The sequence below is a fragment of the Ricinus communis genome, chromosome 2 (genome assembly GCF_019578655.1).
Source record: "Ricinus communis isolate WT05 ecotype wild-type chromosome 2, ASM1957865v1, whole genome shotgun sequence".
Lineage (NCBI taxonomy): Eukaryota > Viridiplantae > Streptophyta > Magnoliopsida > Malpighiales > Euphorbiaceae > Ricinus > Ricinus communis.
This window is the reverse complement of record NC_063257.1, coordinates 33,383,410-33,400,994: the sequence shown is the minus strand read 5'-3', so window position 1 is coordinate 33,400,994 and position 17,585 is coordinate 33,383,410. Positions and strand designations below refer to the sequence as shown.

Here is a 17,585-nt window from a genome sequence, read left to right as displayed (position 1 = left end):
TGAGATTCTTTGTTGAAATAACATTTCTAGTTGGAGTAAAATTTCTAATTGAAATAGCATTCCTTGTACTAGTAGGATTTAATCTATGTGAAAATGAGTATAGAAAAGAGGAAGTTAATTCAAAACACATTAATCGCAGAATAGAAACTATATGAATCACTTTATAATTTTAAAAAAAATAAGTATTCAGGTCATAATATAAGAATGCATTATATCAACATTAATAAAATAAAAATAAATAGTAATAAGTTAGTTTGGATAATTTTAAAATTTGTCGTATTGTTTTCTTATTATTGCTATTGTCATTATGCAGAGAAAAGTCATAATTAGGGTAAAAGAAGAGATGAATATGCTTTTTTGATGGAAACAACAGAAATAGTGATGGCAAAGCGAGTTTTCGTATGGTTTGTTTACATTGAAGATAAAAAGGAGAAAGAAGTATGTAAGAAGTATGTGGGTGATGTGGCACTCTAAAGGATCCCACTCCTAAAAGAAGTAAAAAGAATAATTAGCAATCAATTCTAAATGATGGGTGTGTATTTTATTTTTCTATAGAAAAAGGGGGCAAAAATAAAACTTATTTAACTGAAAAATAGTTTAGGAAAATGTGCCTTTTTCCTTTGAACAACCATAAGGAATTTTGTTGACCGTGCAAAGAAGAAAAAGTAGCATTACGCATTTAAAAAGTAGAAGCAGTTGCTAACTCTTTTAAAATAAGAAACAAAATACTGAAAAGAAAAAGAATCAAAAGAGTGATGGCTCGTCAAGCCGTCGCCAAACTAATCGGCTCCATCGCATCACGCAAGCCGTCTCTTTCCTCATCGGCGATTCAGACTCGGCAGTATGCGGCGGCTGCATCGCCTCCAGCGGCGGTATTTGTTGATAAGAACACAAGAGTGATATGCCAAGGCATTACTGGCAAAAATGGTACCTTTCACACTGAACAGGCCATTGAATATGGCACTAAGATGGTATTTTTCGCTTTTGTATATATTTTTGTTTCCCTTGTATTTAGATTCTGTTTATTAAACAGTTCAAAAAATTTATTCTTGTTTTGTAGATATTCAATTTATGAAATCATTTGAATTCACAATTTTAAAAAAGTATAAAATGTTAGGATGTAAAGAGTAGCTTTTTTTTTTTTTTCTTTTTGTTTTTTTGAGAAGAAAGAAATGAAGATAATAGGCACCAAAATAGAGGATTTTTCTTTTACATGTCTGAAAAAAATTTCATTTTACCAAAAGTAGGGCATTCTATAACCCTTATCAAAATGCTGTTTTTGTTGAAGTAGGTGGGCGGAGTAACACCAAAGAAGGGAGGAACAGAACACTTGGGGCTTCCTGTTTTCAACACAGTTGCTGAAGCTAAAGCTGAAACTAAAGCTAATGCTTCTGTCATTTATGTGCCTCCGCCTTTTGCTGCTGCGGCTATCATGGAGGCTATGGAAGCTGAATTGGATCTTGTTGTTTGCATTACTGAGGGAATTCCTCAACATGATATGGTATAAATAATAATCATTATCTTATTTTTCTAAATTTTCACTATCAGATCATACTACTTGATCAATGTTATCAACCTTTGCACTGCATGTGTTATTATAATTAATTTCATCCTCTTTGCTACTAGGAATTTGGTGGGTTATATTTGGTTATTTAGGGTGTTTCTTAGAACAAAAATTTTTAGAGATTTTTTTTTTGCTTTATTATATTCCATAAATCAAATAGCTAATATATAATGTTATTTAGAATTGTTTGTGTAAAAGTGATGTAAGAATTGCCTTGTTTAGAGTCTCTCATAATGTTGGGCCATTATTTTTCTAAAATTTCACTATCAGATTATATGATTTGGTCAATGTTATCAACCTTTGCACTACATGTGTTATTATCATTAATTGCAGCCCTTTTGCTACTAGTAATTTGGATTTGTTATTCAGGGTGTGTCTTAGAACAAAAGTTTTTAGAGATTTTATTTTATTTGCCTGATTATATTCTATAAATCAAATAGCTAATATATAATGTTATTTAGGATTGTTTGTCTAAAAGTGATGTAAAAATTGCCTTGTTTAGAGTCTCTCATACTGTTGGGCTATTATCTTTCTAAAATTTCACTATCAGATTATATGACTTGGTCATTATTGTCAACCTTTGCACTACATGTGTTATTATCATTAATTGCTGCCGTTTGGCTACTAGTAATTTGGTGGATTCTATTTGGATTTGTTATTCAGGGTGTTTCTTAGAACAAAAGTTTTTAGAGATTTTATTTTATTTGCCTGATTATATTCTATAAATCAAATAGCTAACATATAATGTTATTTAGGATTGTTTGTCTAGAAGTGGTAAGAATTGCCTTGTTTAGAGTCTCTCATAATGTTGGGCTAATTTTTTTGTTTTTGAATATCCAGATTGGTGCTTGGCTCATTATATAGATGCTTTTTTAGTAACATTACCAGATTTGCTTTTTCTTTTTCTTCCTCTCCATTTTGCTGTCCATGAAGTAAATTTAAGCTGTTAACTGTTGACATATATCAGGTACGTGTGAAGGCTGCTCTTAACAGACAATCTAAAACTCGGTTGATTGGGCCGAACTGCCCTGGAATTATCAAGCCAGGAGAATGTAAGATTGGCATAATGCCTGGTTACATCCATAAACCTGGTCGCATTGGAATAGTTTCTCGATCTGGTACTTTGACCTATGAAGCTGTAAGTGTTGAATATTAATTGTGGTTTGAGTATGTTAATTAGAGGTAGATTCTACTTGCTTTATCATCTGATTGTTTTGCAGATTTTGTGAGGTAATGTGGGATGAGATGTTATATATATGTTTGCCTCTGTTTTTCTGTCTTTTTTATAGTTACAGAAAGCAGGCTCATTCTGGTATTTTTCCCTTGATGGAATTGGTTACTCAGATGCCTTTTAAGAATTTTATTCTGATCTCTGTTTTCATGTTCAATTTGTAGGTCTAGGGTCATTGATCCTTTTAGTTCTTATAGGATCCAAAACCACAAGATCTAGCTTTAGGAATCTTAAAGTTTTCTAGGTTTATAACTACTGAATATTGGATTTTCAGTTCAGACTCAGTACAGAGGTCAGCAAGCTGATATTGAGAAAAGAAAGGATAGAGATTTTAGTTTCTATGACATGATAATATTATTAAGAAAGAGTGGATATAAAAATGTGGAGGAGGCTGAGGTTGTTTAAATTCATATTTCACATCTTGCTTTCTGCTCCCTCTTCTTCTCCACCTCGTTTTGTTCTCTTTCTTCCTTCGTATGCCTTGAAAGCCTAGATAAACAGCACCATGATTTCAGTTCTAAACCTTTTTAATTTCCACTTAAGGGATCCTATTGTATGTAATTTGGGCCGTACGCAACTTTGTGGTTTATTTGACCCTATTTGTTACTTTTGTTGTTTTAGATACACTTATAATATTTAATTTTTCAGGTATTCCAAACAACTGCTGTTGGCCTTGGACAATCTACTTGTGTTGGTATAGGTGGAGATCCTTTCAATGGAACGAACTTTGTTGATTGCATTGAAAAGTTTCTGGCAGATCCTCAAACAGAAGGTAAACTGTCTTTGGAGCTATTTGATTCCCTATTTTGGCTAGCTGTAAGGAAGTTATTAAAGAACTTATTGCTGGGAGTTTGCACATATGCATTACACATAGAACCTAACAATAAAAGCACATGCTTTTATATATGTAAAAAAGTGTCATTTTGAATGTTTAACTTTTCTATTAGCTCTTCATATCTGTTCATTTTATTCACTTATTTCTGGTAGTAAACAATTGCAACTGAATTAAAAGAACATATTATCTGCAAATTGTGCTAAAGATTGTTTTGCATCTCAGGTATAATTCTTATAGGAGAGATAGGAGGGACGGCAGAAGAAGATGCTGCTGCATTAATAAAGGTAATGATTGTTGATCTTTTGTCCTTCTTGAGGACTGAATGTTTGGGAGGCAACATACTGGGTCAGGATTTAATTGTGCTCTAATTCAGGCAAATTTTCAACTTTTCATTGGTTGTTTTCAATCATTAAGGGAACCTTTGTTCTTGTTTTCTTTTCAATTTTTCATTTCCAGATTAAAAGAAATGTATTTGTTGAAAAGGCTTATGTTTTTTTTTTTTTCCTCCACTCATTTTACATAACATTTATAAAACAAACATACAGTTTTAAAAAACAACAAAATGAGGTTTCCACAATTTCTATTTCCTAGTCTTTCTTCTCCTTTCTTTCAACATTCTATTCTTTTTATTTATCTCTCCACAGCTTATCTCTTTTTCTTTTTTCTCTCTCTTCCCACATCCATCTCTTTTTTATCGTCTCTTATCTCTCTCTCTCCCATTAAATCAATCTTCCATGAGAAAGGAAAAAAAGAACTATTTGAAAATTCTATAGATAAGAGACACGATAAAACTAAAAACAGAGATTCTATATCTTTTTAGCGATTGTCCAAATTAGTTTTATAAGCACTAATGTGGTTAATATCTTATAATGTATATAGAATTTAATGGAATTTTGCTATATAGGAAACTCCATTTAATGGCTACAATATTATGTAAGAGTTTAAATTCCACCTGAATACAAACTTGACTTTTTGGACTTCCATATAAATTTGATCTTGAACTTATTTTAAGGTTATGTGGACTCAGATTCTAAATTTCTAGAGTATATAAAACCAGATCAAAGTTAGTATCCCGAAGGTTGATATTACGGCAATTGTAGTTGCTTATTAGTGGTATCTGTTTTCATATGAAAGCTATGAGTTCTATTCTGTTGGATTACCTAAGAACTAATGCTTTGGTTTTATCTGGTGTGTGTCTCTATGCAAGTTTGCAAATCTATATCTACCCATTTGTGACTCATCTTTAGTTTGCGTGGTTAGACAATGAGGAAAATCGAAGTATATGCGTAGCTCTACATGCACTCTCGATATTAGGCTAGGGGGCTGAACTCCCTTATGACGAGATGCCTGTTTAATATAGCCTAAAAATTAAAGGAGATGACGCCCAATTCCTTTCAGATTAGGATGACATAACAAGGATTTACCATTTTTGTTTGAGTATCCCACTATGATTACCTAGTTCTACAGTTGACCTTGAAGATTTGATAGAAGTATTGACTTCATGTTATAATCTTAATACTGAAAGATACTAGCATTTGATGTGCTTGAAAATTTATTTCCTGGCTCTTTTTATTCATTTAATGTTACTTTTAAATGTTTTATCTGAGTGAAGAATTGAAAAGGAAAAACTTTGCTGATGAACACTTTTTCTCTCACTTTTTCCTGCTGGGCTACTCTTAAATTATTTCAGGACTTTTCCCCAGCAAGGTGAAAGCTAATATTTGATGTGAACTATTAAGAAACTGTATCCATTCATATCTTGTGCCTTGAAGAAATTTCTGTTATATTTATTGCTGCTGCTCTGTCCTCTAACGGGTTCCATGATTAACAGGAAAGTGGCACTGACAAGCCTATTGTTGCTTTTATTGCTGGGCTAACTGCCCCTCCTGGCCGTCGTATGGGGCATGCTGGAGGTATATTTTTCTTTTTATGCAATTTACTTACTTTTTTTCTAGATGTTTATTTTCTTTAACATTAGTTAGTTTTTGTTTGGTTTTATTTACTTTAAGACACTGTTTTTACCATGAAATTGTTACTTTTGTGCATCAATGCTTATCTATGAGTTAAATCGATCATATTATAGTGACGTGTGAGGGACATAGGTTCTTGCAATATTGCACAAAAAGAATTCCCTTCATTCCTTTCCACCCTTCTTTATTTGTAGCTTTGTTAAATTTAAATGCTGAATTAAAATGGTGATCCAAACTGTAATTTCTTTTAATACCTATAGCCTGTTAATTTACTTTCAGAAAACTGCATTATGACATGGATTTCTGAAGAATGTAATATTGTTTGCTACACTAAAATTTACTGTGATCTGTTAACTTTGAAATTAGTTTTCTGGAAAAATTTATATGCATGGTTTCAACTTTTGTCAATAATATGGGCATTTCATCTTTTGTTAATATAATGATATTGCTGCCAATCCATTTTGCTAAGAAGTTCAGCTCATGTCAATTTTGGCCTACATAATTATGGTTGGCTATGCTATATCTTTTTCCCCCTGTTTTGCTTGATTTAAGATTCATTTTCAATGAGGTGCAATGATTCCTATCCATATTGTACGATTCACCCTTTTATAATCTTTGGTATACCTTTTCAGTTTTGCAATTTGGATGTACTTAATCATCCAGATGACAAGAAACTCAAGTAAATCAAAGCTTATTTTTAAAATTTTTGTAGCTAGTCCAGTATTTTACAATGTCAAAATTTAGGGGTTATTTTTAGATTTTTAGCTTTGCTAAAAAGAAATTTAGATGTCTTTACAATACTTATATTAAAATTCTTGTTTGCCTTGTTGGTTTATTGTTTAATTTTTGGAGTATAGAGAATTAGGACTACTATTGGGTTCCATTTTCTTTAAGGCTTAGGATTATGCTGGGGTGTATCAAGTATTGATTCCCATCATTGTAATGCTTTTAGTATAGTTTTCAGTCAACAATAAGAAAGTTCTAGCTAACATGCTGTTTCAGATTTTTTGATGCAGAACACTAGATATGATGCCCAAGGACTCCTGCGTATAGTGCTTAGAACCTTCTTATTTTCTTTCTTTAATTTTTCTGTGTTAAGATCTGATAGCATGAAACTACTTATCTTTTGTCCTCCCAAATCCTCTCTTCTCCCTTTCAAATTCAACCATTAAGTTATAGTTTTATTTTGTAAACTGTCAACCTATTTCCTCCTTAAAATTCAATTTAAGTACTTCCATTAGCTGTCCTATGTCACTTGAATCTTCCATGCTGCTTATCTGGTGTAGACTGGAAATGGCTAAATCTCAATTACTTTAGTTGGTTATATTCACTGGCTTTCGCAATAATAGCTTGTTTCACGGCCGGATTACCTGCATTTTATATGTTTTGGGTTTATATACTTACTTTTGAAGGGCCTTCAAATTTTCATTTTAAAAATTACAGTGATGGCCTTCCTTCTCCTTTCCGGGCTTATCTGAAAGAGAATCCAGTACTTCTTGGCCGTAAATATTTGAATCGGACGAATTGCCCCTATCTCATTCTCAGTAGGTGTCAGTTTTACCTTGCTTTAGATTCACTACTACCTTGTAAAGTTTGTCTTCAGATGTCTCTAGCATTTTGGTTCTGCCATGCTCACTTGTGGGCTTTTTTCTTCACCGGTCAATCTTAACTGACAAAGATCGGTCCAACATTGGTATTCAGAGAGATATCCTTCTTACTCCTATCTATTTGTGTTATAAGCTTAGTAGCAAAAAGGATTTTGCTATATTGTGAGGTGTAGTTCGTTTTATGTTGAGGATGCCTTTGTGGGCCAGGTCTACTCACAGAAGAATACAAGAGGGCTTTAATTTTTAATTTAATTCTGTTAAGATTTATTTTAATAATTTTATTTCAGTAGTTCAGTTTCCTAGTTGCGTTCAGTTTCCTAGTTGCATTCAGTTTAGGTTTTCTGGTTTCATTCAGTTTAGGTTTCCTAGTTTCATTATAATTCTGTTATAGACATTATACCTAATTAGGAGTCATAATTTGGAATGTTTATTCTTAAGCCTATTTAAAGAGAGGCTGTCATTAATAAAGGGCAAGCAGAATTTTATCAAAATTGCAGACATGCCTTAAACTCTGTCAAGGACAGGTCTCTTGGCTGCCAGCATAGGTTCTTTAAAGAAAGGTGGGAACACGGCCAGGGGAAAAAGAGAATTCCTTCTCGTATCTCGACCCATGACTAGATCTTACGCTAGGGACCATAACAACTTGGTATCAGAGCCTACTGTCATGCGTGATTTAGAGAGTTTACCCCCACCCCAGGCAGAGTTAGTGAGCCATGTAATAGGCGACCCAGCTCCAGCTATTCGCATCACGAGATGATTTAGTGGTTCCTTGGCCCTCTTCAAAAGGAAATGCGGGGGCGCGGGGTTAAGCTCGGTTAGCAAGCGAGCTTGATGCCTTTATGCAGACCATGGCAAGAAGACAACAAGCACTAGAAGAGCAGATGGAGGAACTCACTCGCCATATCCGCAGATCAGGGAAGGAGTAAGGAGGGAATGGTACTGGTGGTGAGAGCAGTGGCAACCAAGGGAGCCGTGACTGTTCAGAGGAGAGGACAGATGGGCTGACGGGTGGTCGGCTAGTGCCTCGGTACTCCAAACTAGAATTTCCATCCTTTGATGGAACGGAGGACCCACTTGGATGGCTGAGAAGGTGCGAGCAGTTCTTTAGAAATCAAAAAATTTAGGAAGAAGAGAAAGTTGGATTAGCAGCTTTTTACTTGGTGGGAGAAGCACAGTTGTGGTTCTATCAATTGGAGCAAGAAGAGCTAGAGTTGACTTGGGAAGGATTTAAGGAGCATTGCAATGTGAAGTTTGGGCCACCAATAAGCAACAATCCTTTGGGAGAGTTGACGAACTTGAAGCAGACAAGAACAGTAGAGGACTATCAGCGGCAATTCTAATCCCTCTTAGCAAGAACTATAGACCTAAAGCCCAGCCAACAGGTGAATTTATTCACGGCAGGGCTTATGGAGAGCCTTCGGATTGACGTGGAGCTGCAACAACCCGGAAGCTTGGGAACTGTAATGAACACCGCACGAGCTTTAGAAAGGAAACATCAATGTACGCCATCAGGAAATGTTCGAGTAACGGCTGGATGGACAGACCCTAAATCCAACGCAATCAGTGCTGTCTCTGTGGAAAATCGAAGCCACAAAGGGGTAAAGGGAGGGGACAAACTGGCAGGTTCAGCAGCCAGCAGTTTAGGTAGCACTCCGTCTCGATTTTTCAAAAAACTTTCAAGAGCGGAAATGGCTGAAAGAAGGGCTAAGGGCTGTGTTTTAACTGTGATGAATCATACACAACCAACCATAAGTGCAAGAGACCTTTCTGGATTGAAGTACCTGACTCGGACAGCGAGCAGGATATTGAGGAAATTGTGAGAGATCAAGAAATTAGTTTACATGCGATAAGTGGAACCCGAAGCTCTCAAACGATGCATTTGCAAGCTATTGTGGCAGGGTGGCCGATGTGGGTATTAGTGGATTCGGGCAGCACCCATAATTTTATCAAGGAAGGGGTGATCCCAAAGATTGGTATAGTAGTAAATAAAAGGCCAGGACTGCAGGTGGCCGTGGCTAAAGGAGGAAAGGTCCCTAGTTTGGGTATTTGCAAGGCGGTAACTCTACAAGTTAATTCTGATTCTTTTATTACTGACGTTTACTCTATTCCTTTAGAGGGTTTTGATGATGTCTTAGGGGTTAAATGGCTAAGTACATTGGGACCTATACTTTGGGACTTTGCAAACCTCACAATGAGCTTCGAGCTGGATGGCAAGCAAGTGCAATGGAAAGGGCAGAGTCATAGTGCAGCAACGAGGGTGGCATTAATAGAGGGACAACATGCATTTTCCATAGCCATGGATAATCTACTGGCCGAATTTGCAGATTTGTTTGAAAAACCTTTAGGATTGCCTCCAAGTCGAAATTGTGATCATCGGATAGCCTTACTACCAGGTTCCGGACCAGTGGTAGTGCGGCCTTACCCTTATCCTCATCTTTATAAGGATGAGACCAAGAAGCAATGCGAAACATTGTTGCAGCAAGGAATAGTAAGGCCAAGTAGGTCCCCTTTCTCGTCGGCTGTGTTGTTGGTAAAGAAACATGATGGGTCTTGGACATTTGTGTGGACTATCGAGAGCTCAACAGCCAGACCGTTAAGGACAAGTTTCCAATTCCAGTAGTGGACGAATTATTGGATGAGCTTCACGGACCGTGATATTTCACGAAACTTGATCTTCGCTCAGGTTACCGTCAAGTATGAATGAATTGCCAAGATATAGAAAAGACCGCTTTCAGAACACATCAAGGGCATTCTTATAAAATTCAGTTCTGTTTGGTTCTGTTTGGGAATGCGGTTAACAAGCCTTCATTAATTGACATAACGAGATTGCTCATTCCTAAAGAGGATTCTTGTTGATAAATCTTAATTTGGTTCAGTCTAATTAGGTTCTCGTTGATATTCTTTTTGTGGGTTTTTGGTGTCTAGGATGTCTTCTGCTCAATTGTCTTCGTTCTTTTTATCTTATTTTCCATCATTCTTGTGTTTCCTACCTTGTACATAAATTTGCAACTATACTATATAGTGATCTGACATAAATCTTAACACCTAAACTAGACAATAATATATCACCACAAATTAAGACTCTATGCTAACAAGATGATGCATGTACTATTGAAGGAAATAAATTGCTATTTGTCTTTAGATTCGCATGCATTCAGCTTGTTAACACTTGTATAATTGGAAATAAATTTCTTTTCCATAAACTTAAAGTATTTGGGTGAGCCTTTGTGTGATTGGGTAGAGTCTCATGGTCCAAATTTATAAAAATAGCCTTCTTGCAATGTAAGGAGAAGGTTATCATTTCATTCTGTCCAGAGCTTGCGATGCAGGAAATTTTATGCATTGAGATTCATTTTCCATTATTCTTGAAAAGCTTAATAATTGTGCTTCCAAAATCATTTTATTCACTTGCTCTGATATGCTGTTTGGAGCTAATGTTTATGGGTTAGTAATTTATTATAATGGTTTATTATTATTTCTGTTCTTTCTTGCCCAAGTTGTGTCCCAATTTTGGGCGCCCTTGTTTATTTTGGTTTTTATTACTGTAGTAGTCTGCATATTGAGGCATCTAGTGCTAAACGAGCTTGGCTTTGTTTACTCACATTTCAATTTATTTAAATATTTCTGTAACTCTTGGCAATGGCCTCAGCAAGCTAAAGTGCCAAAATTCTGATTAGCCATCCCAATAAGATGGGAAGAGAAACTTAATGTGATAAAATCTATTAGGATAATGTATTATCCTGCATGGAGTTTGCCTCTTGCAGTGGTAAATGTTGTTCAAAGCACTCATGTTAGGCTACTGAAGCTGGGTCAGAGCTTGTTGTGCAAAATAACAGACGAGTGATGGTCTACATCTTGTGCTTCTAAATTTAGATAACGCAGGTTTTCCATTGGTATTAGAATCCAGCCTTTGAATTGACTGTAGATGTTAAAGTTGCACGATTTTAGGTTTCTCTTGCAATCCATTGTGTATGTTTGTAAGATTGCGGAATCAAACCCAAAGTGGGAGACGTATCATTGAGTCCTGGAAATGCAAAACTATTATGCAATCATGAAAGTCTCAGTGCCTCAAACATATGAAAGTTTCAATAATTGCCCTTCCCCCAATGTTTTCAATCATGGAGTTTCATGCTTCAGGTTCTTTTCTTGCCGAGAATATTGAATCATTATTGAATAATCAAGAACGTTGTGTCTCTTGTCTGAATATTGTGGTTCAGTTCAACCACATATGCTCTCATGGAATGTTGCCATTTATTTTCCGACGTTTTGATATGATATTCCTTATTGTTTATGCATGTGCAGCTATTGTTTCTGGTGGAAAGGGTACAGCTCAAGATAAAATCAAGACCCTAAAGGAAGCTGGAGTCACAGTCGTTGAATCTCCTGCAAAAATTGGAGTTGCCATGCTTGATGTTTTTAAGCAAAGGGGGCTGGCAAGTTAGGTTTGGCAATTTAAAGTTGTGAATTATTAACATAATTACAATGATTACGCTCACTTTTTCCTCAAATTGGTGATTAAATTTTACCAAAGTTTGGGATTTTCCCCCAATCTTTTCTTTTGAGCAAACATGGCATCGGTGATATAATAAATTAGTCCTTTTTTCCTCCACCACTTCATCTATCATTTTCCTTGGAAGATGCATGCACAATGATTTTTGCCTTTTCTTTTTTCTTCTTTGCTTTCACTTTCAGAGGGATGCTTGGTTATTTAACTAATAGAGTTGACAGGTGTAGTAGGGCCATTTTGGGATTATTGTTGGGTGTTATAGAAATGTGTTTAAATTTTTTTTGATGTAATAGATTAATTTCTTTCTTCGTAAACATGCTTTTGGGAAAAAAAAAATATCAATTTACCTCTGAAAGTAGTTTTCTGAACTTTTTTTTTTTAAAAAAGAAACTTATGAAAAGCAGCTTGGCCAGCTCCCATTCCAAATGGGTAATAGCTCTTTCAAATTCATAAACTTGCTTTGGCAAAGAAATTGCCCCTGAGCGTAGTTTTCAGGACTTAAAAAGAGAAAGAAAAAAAAAAAGGAAAACCTTGTGAAAAGCAGCTTGGCCAACTGCAGTTCTAAATGGGGCCGTACAAGAGCTCTAGGGTTTTACTCCTAATGACTATGTTTTCCATATTTTTCCCCTTATCTTCCTCCCCTTCGGTTTACTCTGTCAGTTCCCATGTCTTGCTTTTAACCTTTCCCCTTCTGTTTCTTCCTATAAATCAATCTTGTCTTGTGCCTTCTAAGACGGGTAAATTGATTTATTGGTACTAAATCTTTGAACTTACTATTTGAATTTTTTTTTTCTTTTTGGTACCAACACTTTTATTTTCTGTTTCAATTAAAATTGTCTTGACACTTTTTTAACATATTTTTGCTAATGTGGCCACTGAAAATGAAATATTCTTAATTAATTCATTATATTAGTAATATCAATTCGTTAATAACTTATTCACTAAGCGTATGGGATCTATGTAGCTAATATGACCATATGAACAAAAATAGGTTTAGAAAATGTTAGGTATCCTAAATTAAAACATAAAACAAAAGTATTGGTACAAAATAAAATTGAAATATTAGTACCAATTTTATATTAAGTCTAAGGATTTAATACTGACAGAACATTTACCTCTTCTAAGATATTTATGATAAATTACTATGATGATTGACCGGAGATCATAAAGACAACACTATCAAATGAGTTAATGTTTACAAGTCAAAAGAGCCAATCTAATCTTATTATTGAATAGGAAAATGCTTTGAATACTAAATGTAATTACATTATTATTTTAATAAGTAAATATTATTCAAAATTTTATTTTTGTATTTGTTGGGTAATCTCGTGTTGTCATAGGGTCTACTGTCCTTCAATTAGGAGAAGTTATTCTCTACACAGGAGCCATCGATGATGGCTGACTTTAATAGAGTGAGACAAAGGCCAAAAGGCGGGGTTGCTGGAGTATATTGAACGCTTCAGAAAGCGCACATTGGACATCCACTGAGTTTGATAAAAAGAAAGCAACAAGATTTGCATCTACGGGATGTTCAGAGAATACTTCCACTTGAAGAATATCAAAAACACCAGGTTTGCCTCTTTAGTTGAAGATGCAAGGAGGACAATAGAAGGGAGAGTTGAGAACGGATGCTTTTAAAAGCATGAAGCTAGTGTCAATGTGGCTCAAGACAAGAAAGCCTCACTTAGCAAGAAAGGGAAGAACATTGAAGATCTCAGGTAGGAAGCCCAACCCTGATGATGAGCCAATATACCCATATGAAAAAGTTGTATGTAAATGCAAATCTTTAAATAATTTTATTTACTGAATAAAATTTATATTTTCTAGTATATTCTAAAATTGTAAAACTATTTAGGAACTAAAATTCAATATTGCCACTACATGAGAAAAATATCTATATTGTGTTCAATTTAAACGAATTTTATTCATAAAATTTATAAATCTAAAGCCTATTTGATTGATAAAAACACTATTTAGAATCTATTTAATTATATGATATTGATTATAACTAAACTAAATATTAACAAATTAGATATACTTTTCATATGAATTTCTAATTAGTATGTTATTATATTTTCATAAATTAAAATATCCCATTCATTGAGAATCCTAGTCACTATCTATAGATTTCTTATTTGATTCACTTTTGAGAATTAAAACTAATATTAACAGAAGCAATTAACCAAAGCAATTAACAAATTCAATATGAGGATGCAAGCAATAAAATAAACACAAGTAAATAAAAAGAGCTTAAGGAAGAGAATCAAACTTTAGAGTTTATAGTGGCTCGCCAGCTCTTTGCCTACATCCACTCCTCAAGATTCACTATCAATGATTTGTTTATGGGTGTAAGATCAAACCCAAGCTTTCCAAGCTCACACTCAAACTTCTTACAAGTGTTTCAATGGCTAACACTCAAACCTAAGTGTTTTTTATGGCTAAGACTCTAACCCAAGCATTTTTTTATGGCTAACACTCTAATCCAAATATTTTCTCAAGGATCACACTCTAACCCAATATAAGATTTTGAATCTTAGTTACAAAAGCAATTAATCCTTTACAAGTGCTCAACCTAACCTTTTTGAGCTTTGAGTTAGAAATCAATCACTCAACTATCCAAAGATTCAAACCCTCTCTTGAATCTTCAATACAAGATGAATTTCATGAAGAAATAGGTTGTTGAGAGATATGAAAAATATGAGGCTCAAGTAAATGCTCTTGCTTTTCTAGAACTATTAGAAATGAAGTTTAAATACTTCTAGGTGAAATAGAGTCGTTATACCCTCATTAAATGCAAATACAGTTGTTACAACAACCTTTTTAAATGCAGGTTCACGGGTGGAAACAATCTTTCATGGCCATGAAACGTCAACGCAAAAAGTAGATTTGAAAAATTAGAACCCGTCAGGGCTGTAAAGAGAATTTCATGGCTAGAAAGACATCTTTACAGTTGGAAACTTTTATTCATGGATGGGAATGTCTTCTTTCATGGCTAGAAACTTTGGCTGGTGAAGGCTACTGGAATTGTGAGGAAAAAGTTCTTCACGGGCGTAAATCTTTATTCACGGCTGGAAAGCTTTCTTTTACAGCTGGGAAGATTTCTTCATGGCTGTGAGTGACTACTTTCACGGTTGAAAATGTTGGTCCTGAATGTTATGTCACGAGCGTGACCATTAAAAACTCAAAATCTTGAGCTGTATAACTTCAAATGGTAAATCATTTTTTTACAAACTTTGGTCAATCCACTACAACATTGTAGTCTTGAGAAACTCCAAAATTAGCAATCTTCATACTCTAAAAAATTAAAATATTTTATTGCTCATCTAGTCTTGACAGTTTGGACATGCTTTAGTATTTCGGCCATTGCGCTTTCCATATACCTCGGATTGATGTAAGACTTTCCATATGAAACTAGACTCCTAGAGCTATAAATTTGGAGAAAGGAATATTAAAATTCCTCTTGTAAAAATAATTTCACTAACTCTAATTGACCTCATCTACTGCACTCTAATCTGACAGCTTGAGCATAATTCACTAAAAAATCAAAAACTCTATTTTTCTATCTCCAAAAATTCTTCCAATTTTTTCTCTTGAAAATAGACAGATGTAGCTATCCATCCATAAATGGCTTGCCCTCATATACTCTTCCAAGTAGTACATTTTATTCTTCAAACTTCAGCAACCGATTTATTTCATGGCGATTATACTTGTTCACATAAGTTTCTTAACTCCACATGCTCTTTGCATTGCGCTTATATGTTCTATCACTAGTCCCATGTTTATTACTTCATGATTTTATCTTGATGCTCATATTGATTCAAGTATTTAAGTCCTTGATTCTTGAATCCATTTCCACACTTACGCCTTCATCTTCATTTATATGCATCAATGATAACTAAAAATTATCTACTAAGAATAACAATACTGAATAAGATTGTTAGTAGCAATAAAAATATTCTACATCATCAAAATCACATATGAAACTTTAGGGTCAACATTCTCTCCCTTTTCTATGATGACAAAATATTGATGCAATAATTAAATTAATTCTCCTCTTTTTTGGAATTATTAAAAAAGGATCACTATAATAAAGTATGAACTCAAAATTTAAACGAATTCATGAAATCAAAAGATACATGTATACTCCCATTTCTTTTGTGACTTAAGGATCTTCATGATATGTTTACTTCGTGTTAAAAAGGTAATATTTGCATCACTAAAAGCATATCTCCCCTCAAACTATAATTTTAGGCATAGATTATGAATTTTCACAATATGTGGAGAATGATATAGATCATTTCATAATAGCATATGAGCAAATAAATATCAAATTAATCCCCCTATAATATATGACCATCTGAAACCTTGAGGTATGAGTGTATATTCAAACACTTCATCTATAAGATTTAAAATTTATTTAAAATAAATGTACAAGTCAGTTTTGAATATATTCCCTTAATATGATAGAAAATTGATACATGATTCTCTTTCTTTTGTAGCAAGATTTGAAGAGTAGATCATTTAGCTCCTCCAACTTATTTCTAATCTTTGTAGCATGATCAATTGGCATTTGAATGTTGGAGACATTTTTAAAGCTTAAATAATTTTTCTACAAAACAAAACAAATACCTTTCTCCACGTGTAGCTTTAATTCATTTAGCTTCTAAATGATTATCCCAAATGGCTATGTGGGCGGCGGTCTCGAGGGGTGCCCCCAAGTGTCTTTAGCGACTATGACATTGTGAGACTTTTCAACCTAATTGGGAACATGCTAACTAGTCACTAAGACTAGCGCAGAGATGGGAGTCGCCACCCGGTTAATCACTGGGACACTTTTACTAACAAGTGGCATTTCTCAGATTCCATAAAGAAGCTTATGCCATAAATCCAGAGGTGGATCTGGAAGCCAACTTTCTTATTTGTGTATATTAGTCCTTAATTTTATTATTTAACAAATCATTTCCCATAAATACAATACTTTATACACATGCATACTAAATAACATACATAGTTTACCTAAGTCTAGCCCATTTTATTCAAGCCCAGCCCGTATTAGAGTTGTTAAACTAACTTACTAATTAATTATATACATAGCCCACTTAATCTAGCCTAAGTACAAGTTATGCTTTGATTTCCAACCTTTAAGCCTAATGGACTACTTACTATGATAAGGCCTGTTTTGTGTGAACCTAATTCTAATATAGCCCAATCCTAAATAAAACATGGCAATGCCCATTAAGTCTACTTCAATTTTAGAGTTTAAGCCCAATTAATATTTAATAGCCTAATGGATTACAATTTTTATGTTAGGTTCAATTTTAAGGCCTAATGTCTGTATGTCCATTTTTTAATTAGACAGTCATGTTACAATTATTTATTATGCATTACACCATAAAACAAACAAAAATAAAGAGTAAGAATATAAAACTAACAACTACAACCTCGTCTACAACTAAAATTGCAAAGAAAAAAAGCCCTAAAATCTAATACAATCCATAAAATCAATAAAAATACATTAAAACTCACAAAATACAAAAAATTGGGGCCAAGAAGTGTAGAACCGATCGGCTTAATGTAGAGCTAATCCAAGCTAGCTTTTTTGACTTTCTATGTATTCCTCACGTCCCAAAGCCTATTTTTAACATGTGAAGAGGGTAAAAATCCATTAGAATATGAAAAAAAAGTAAAATAAAAATAAAATGAGAATATCAAATAATAATCGATTGAACCAGAAACTCTAAAACCTTATACAAAATCCTAAAAATTAAAAACACAATAAACAAAGATGACAAATTAATTATATAATCCTAATAAACTAATTTAATTACAAAATCATAACGAAAATAGAAATCTAATCATAGTCCTATGCAT

General features: G+C 34.1%; 1 protein-coding gene across 1 annotated transcript; it reads left to right on the top strand.

Moving 5' to 3' along the window:
- The first annotated feature begins 621 nt into the window (after positions 1–621).
- LOC8264501 (succinate--CoA ligase [ADP-forming] subunit alpha-2, mitochondrial) lies at positions 622–11,816 on the top strand. Its single transcript, XM_002514464.4, has 7 exons — positions 622–971; positions 1,292–1,501; positions 2,532–2,702; positions 3,444–3,567; positions 3,853–3,914; positions 5,462–5,543; positions 11,510–11,816. The coding sequence occupies exons 1-7, from the start codon at positions 756–758 to the stop codon at positions 11,647–11,649; spliced, it is 1,005 nt and encodes a 334-aa protein (XP_002514510.2). The 5' UTR covers positions 622–755; the 3' UTR covers positions 11,650–11,816.
- Positions 11,817–17,585: the final 5,769 nt, after the last annotated feature.

Excerpts from the sequence above, each read along its gene's own strand:
- LOC8264501 (XM_002514464.4), top strand. The coding sequence starts at position 756 with ATGGCTCGTCAAGCCGTCGCCAAACTAATCGGCTCCATCGCATCACGC. Across the intron at positions 1,502-2,531 it reads GAATTCCTCAACATGATATG|GTACGTGTGAAGGCTGCTCT; the intron begins GTATAAATAATA and ends GACATATATCAG. Across the intron at positions 2,703-3,443 it reads GTACTTTGACCTATGAAGCT|GTATTCCAAACAACTGCTGT; the intron begins GTAAGTGTTGAA and ends TTAATTTTTCAG.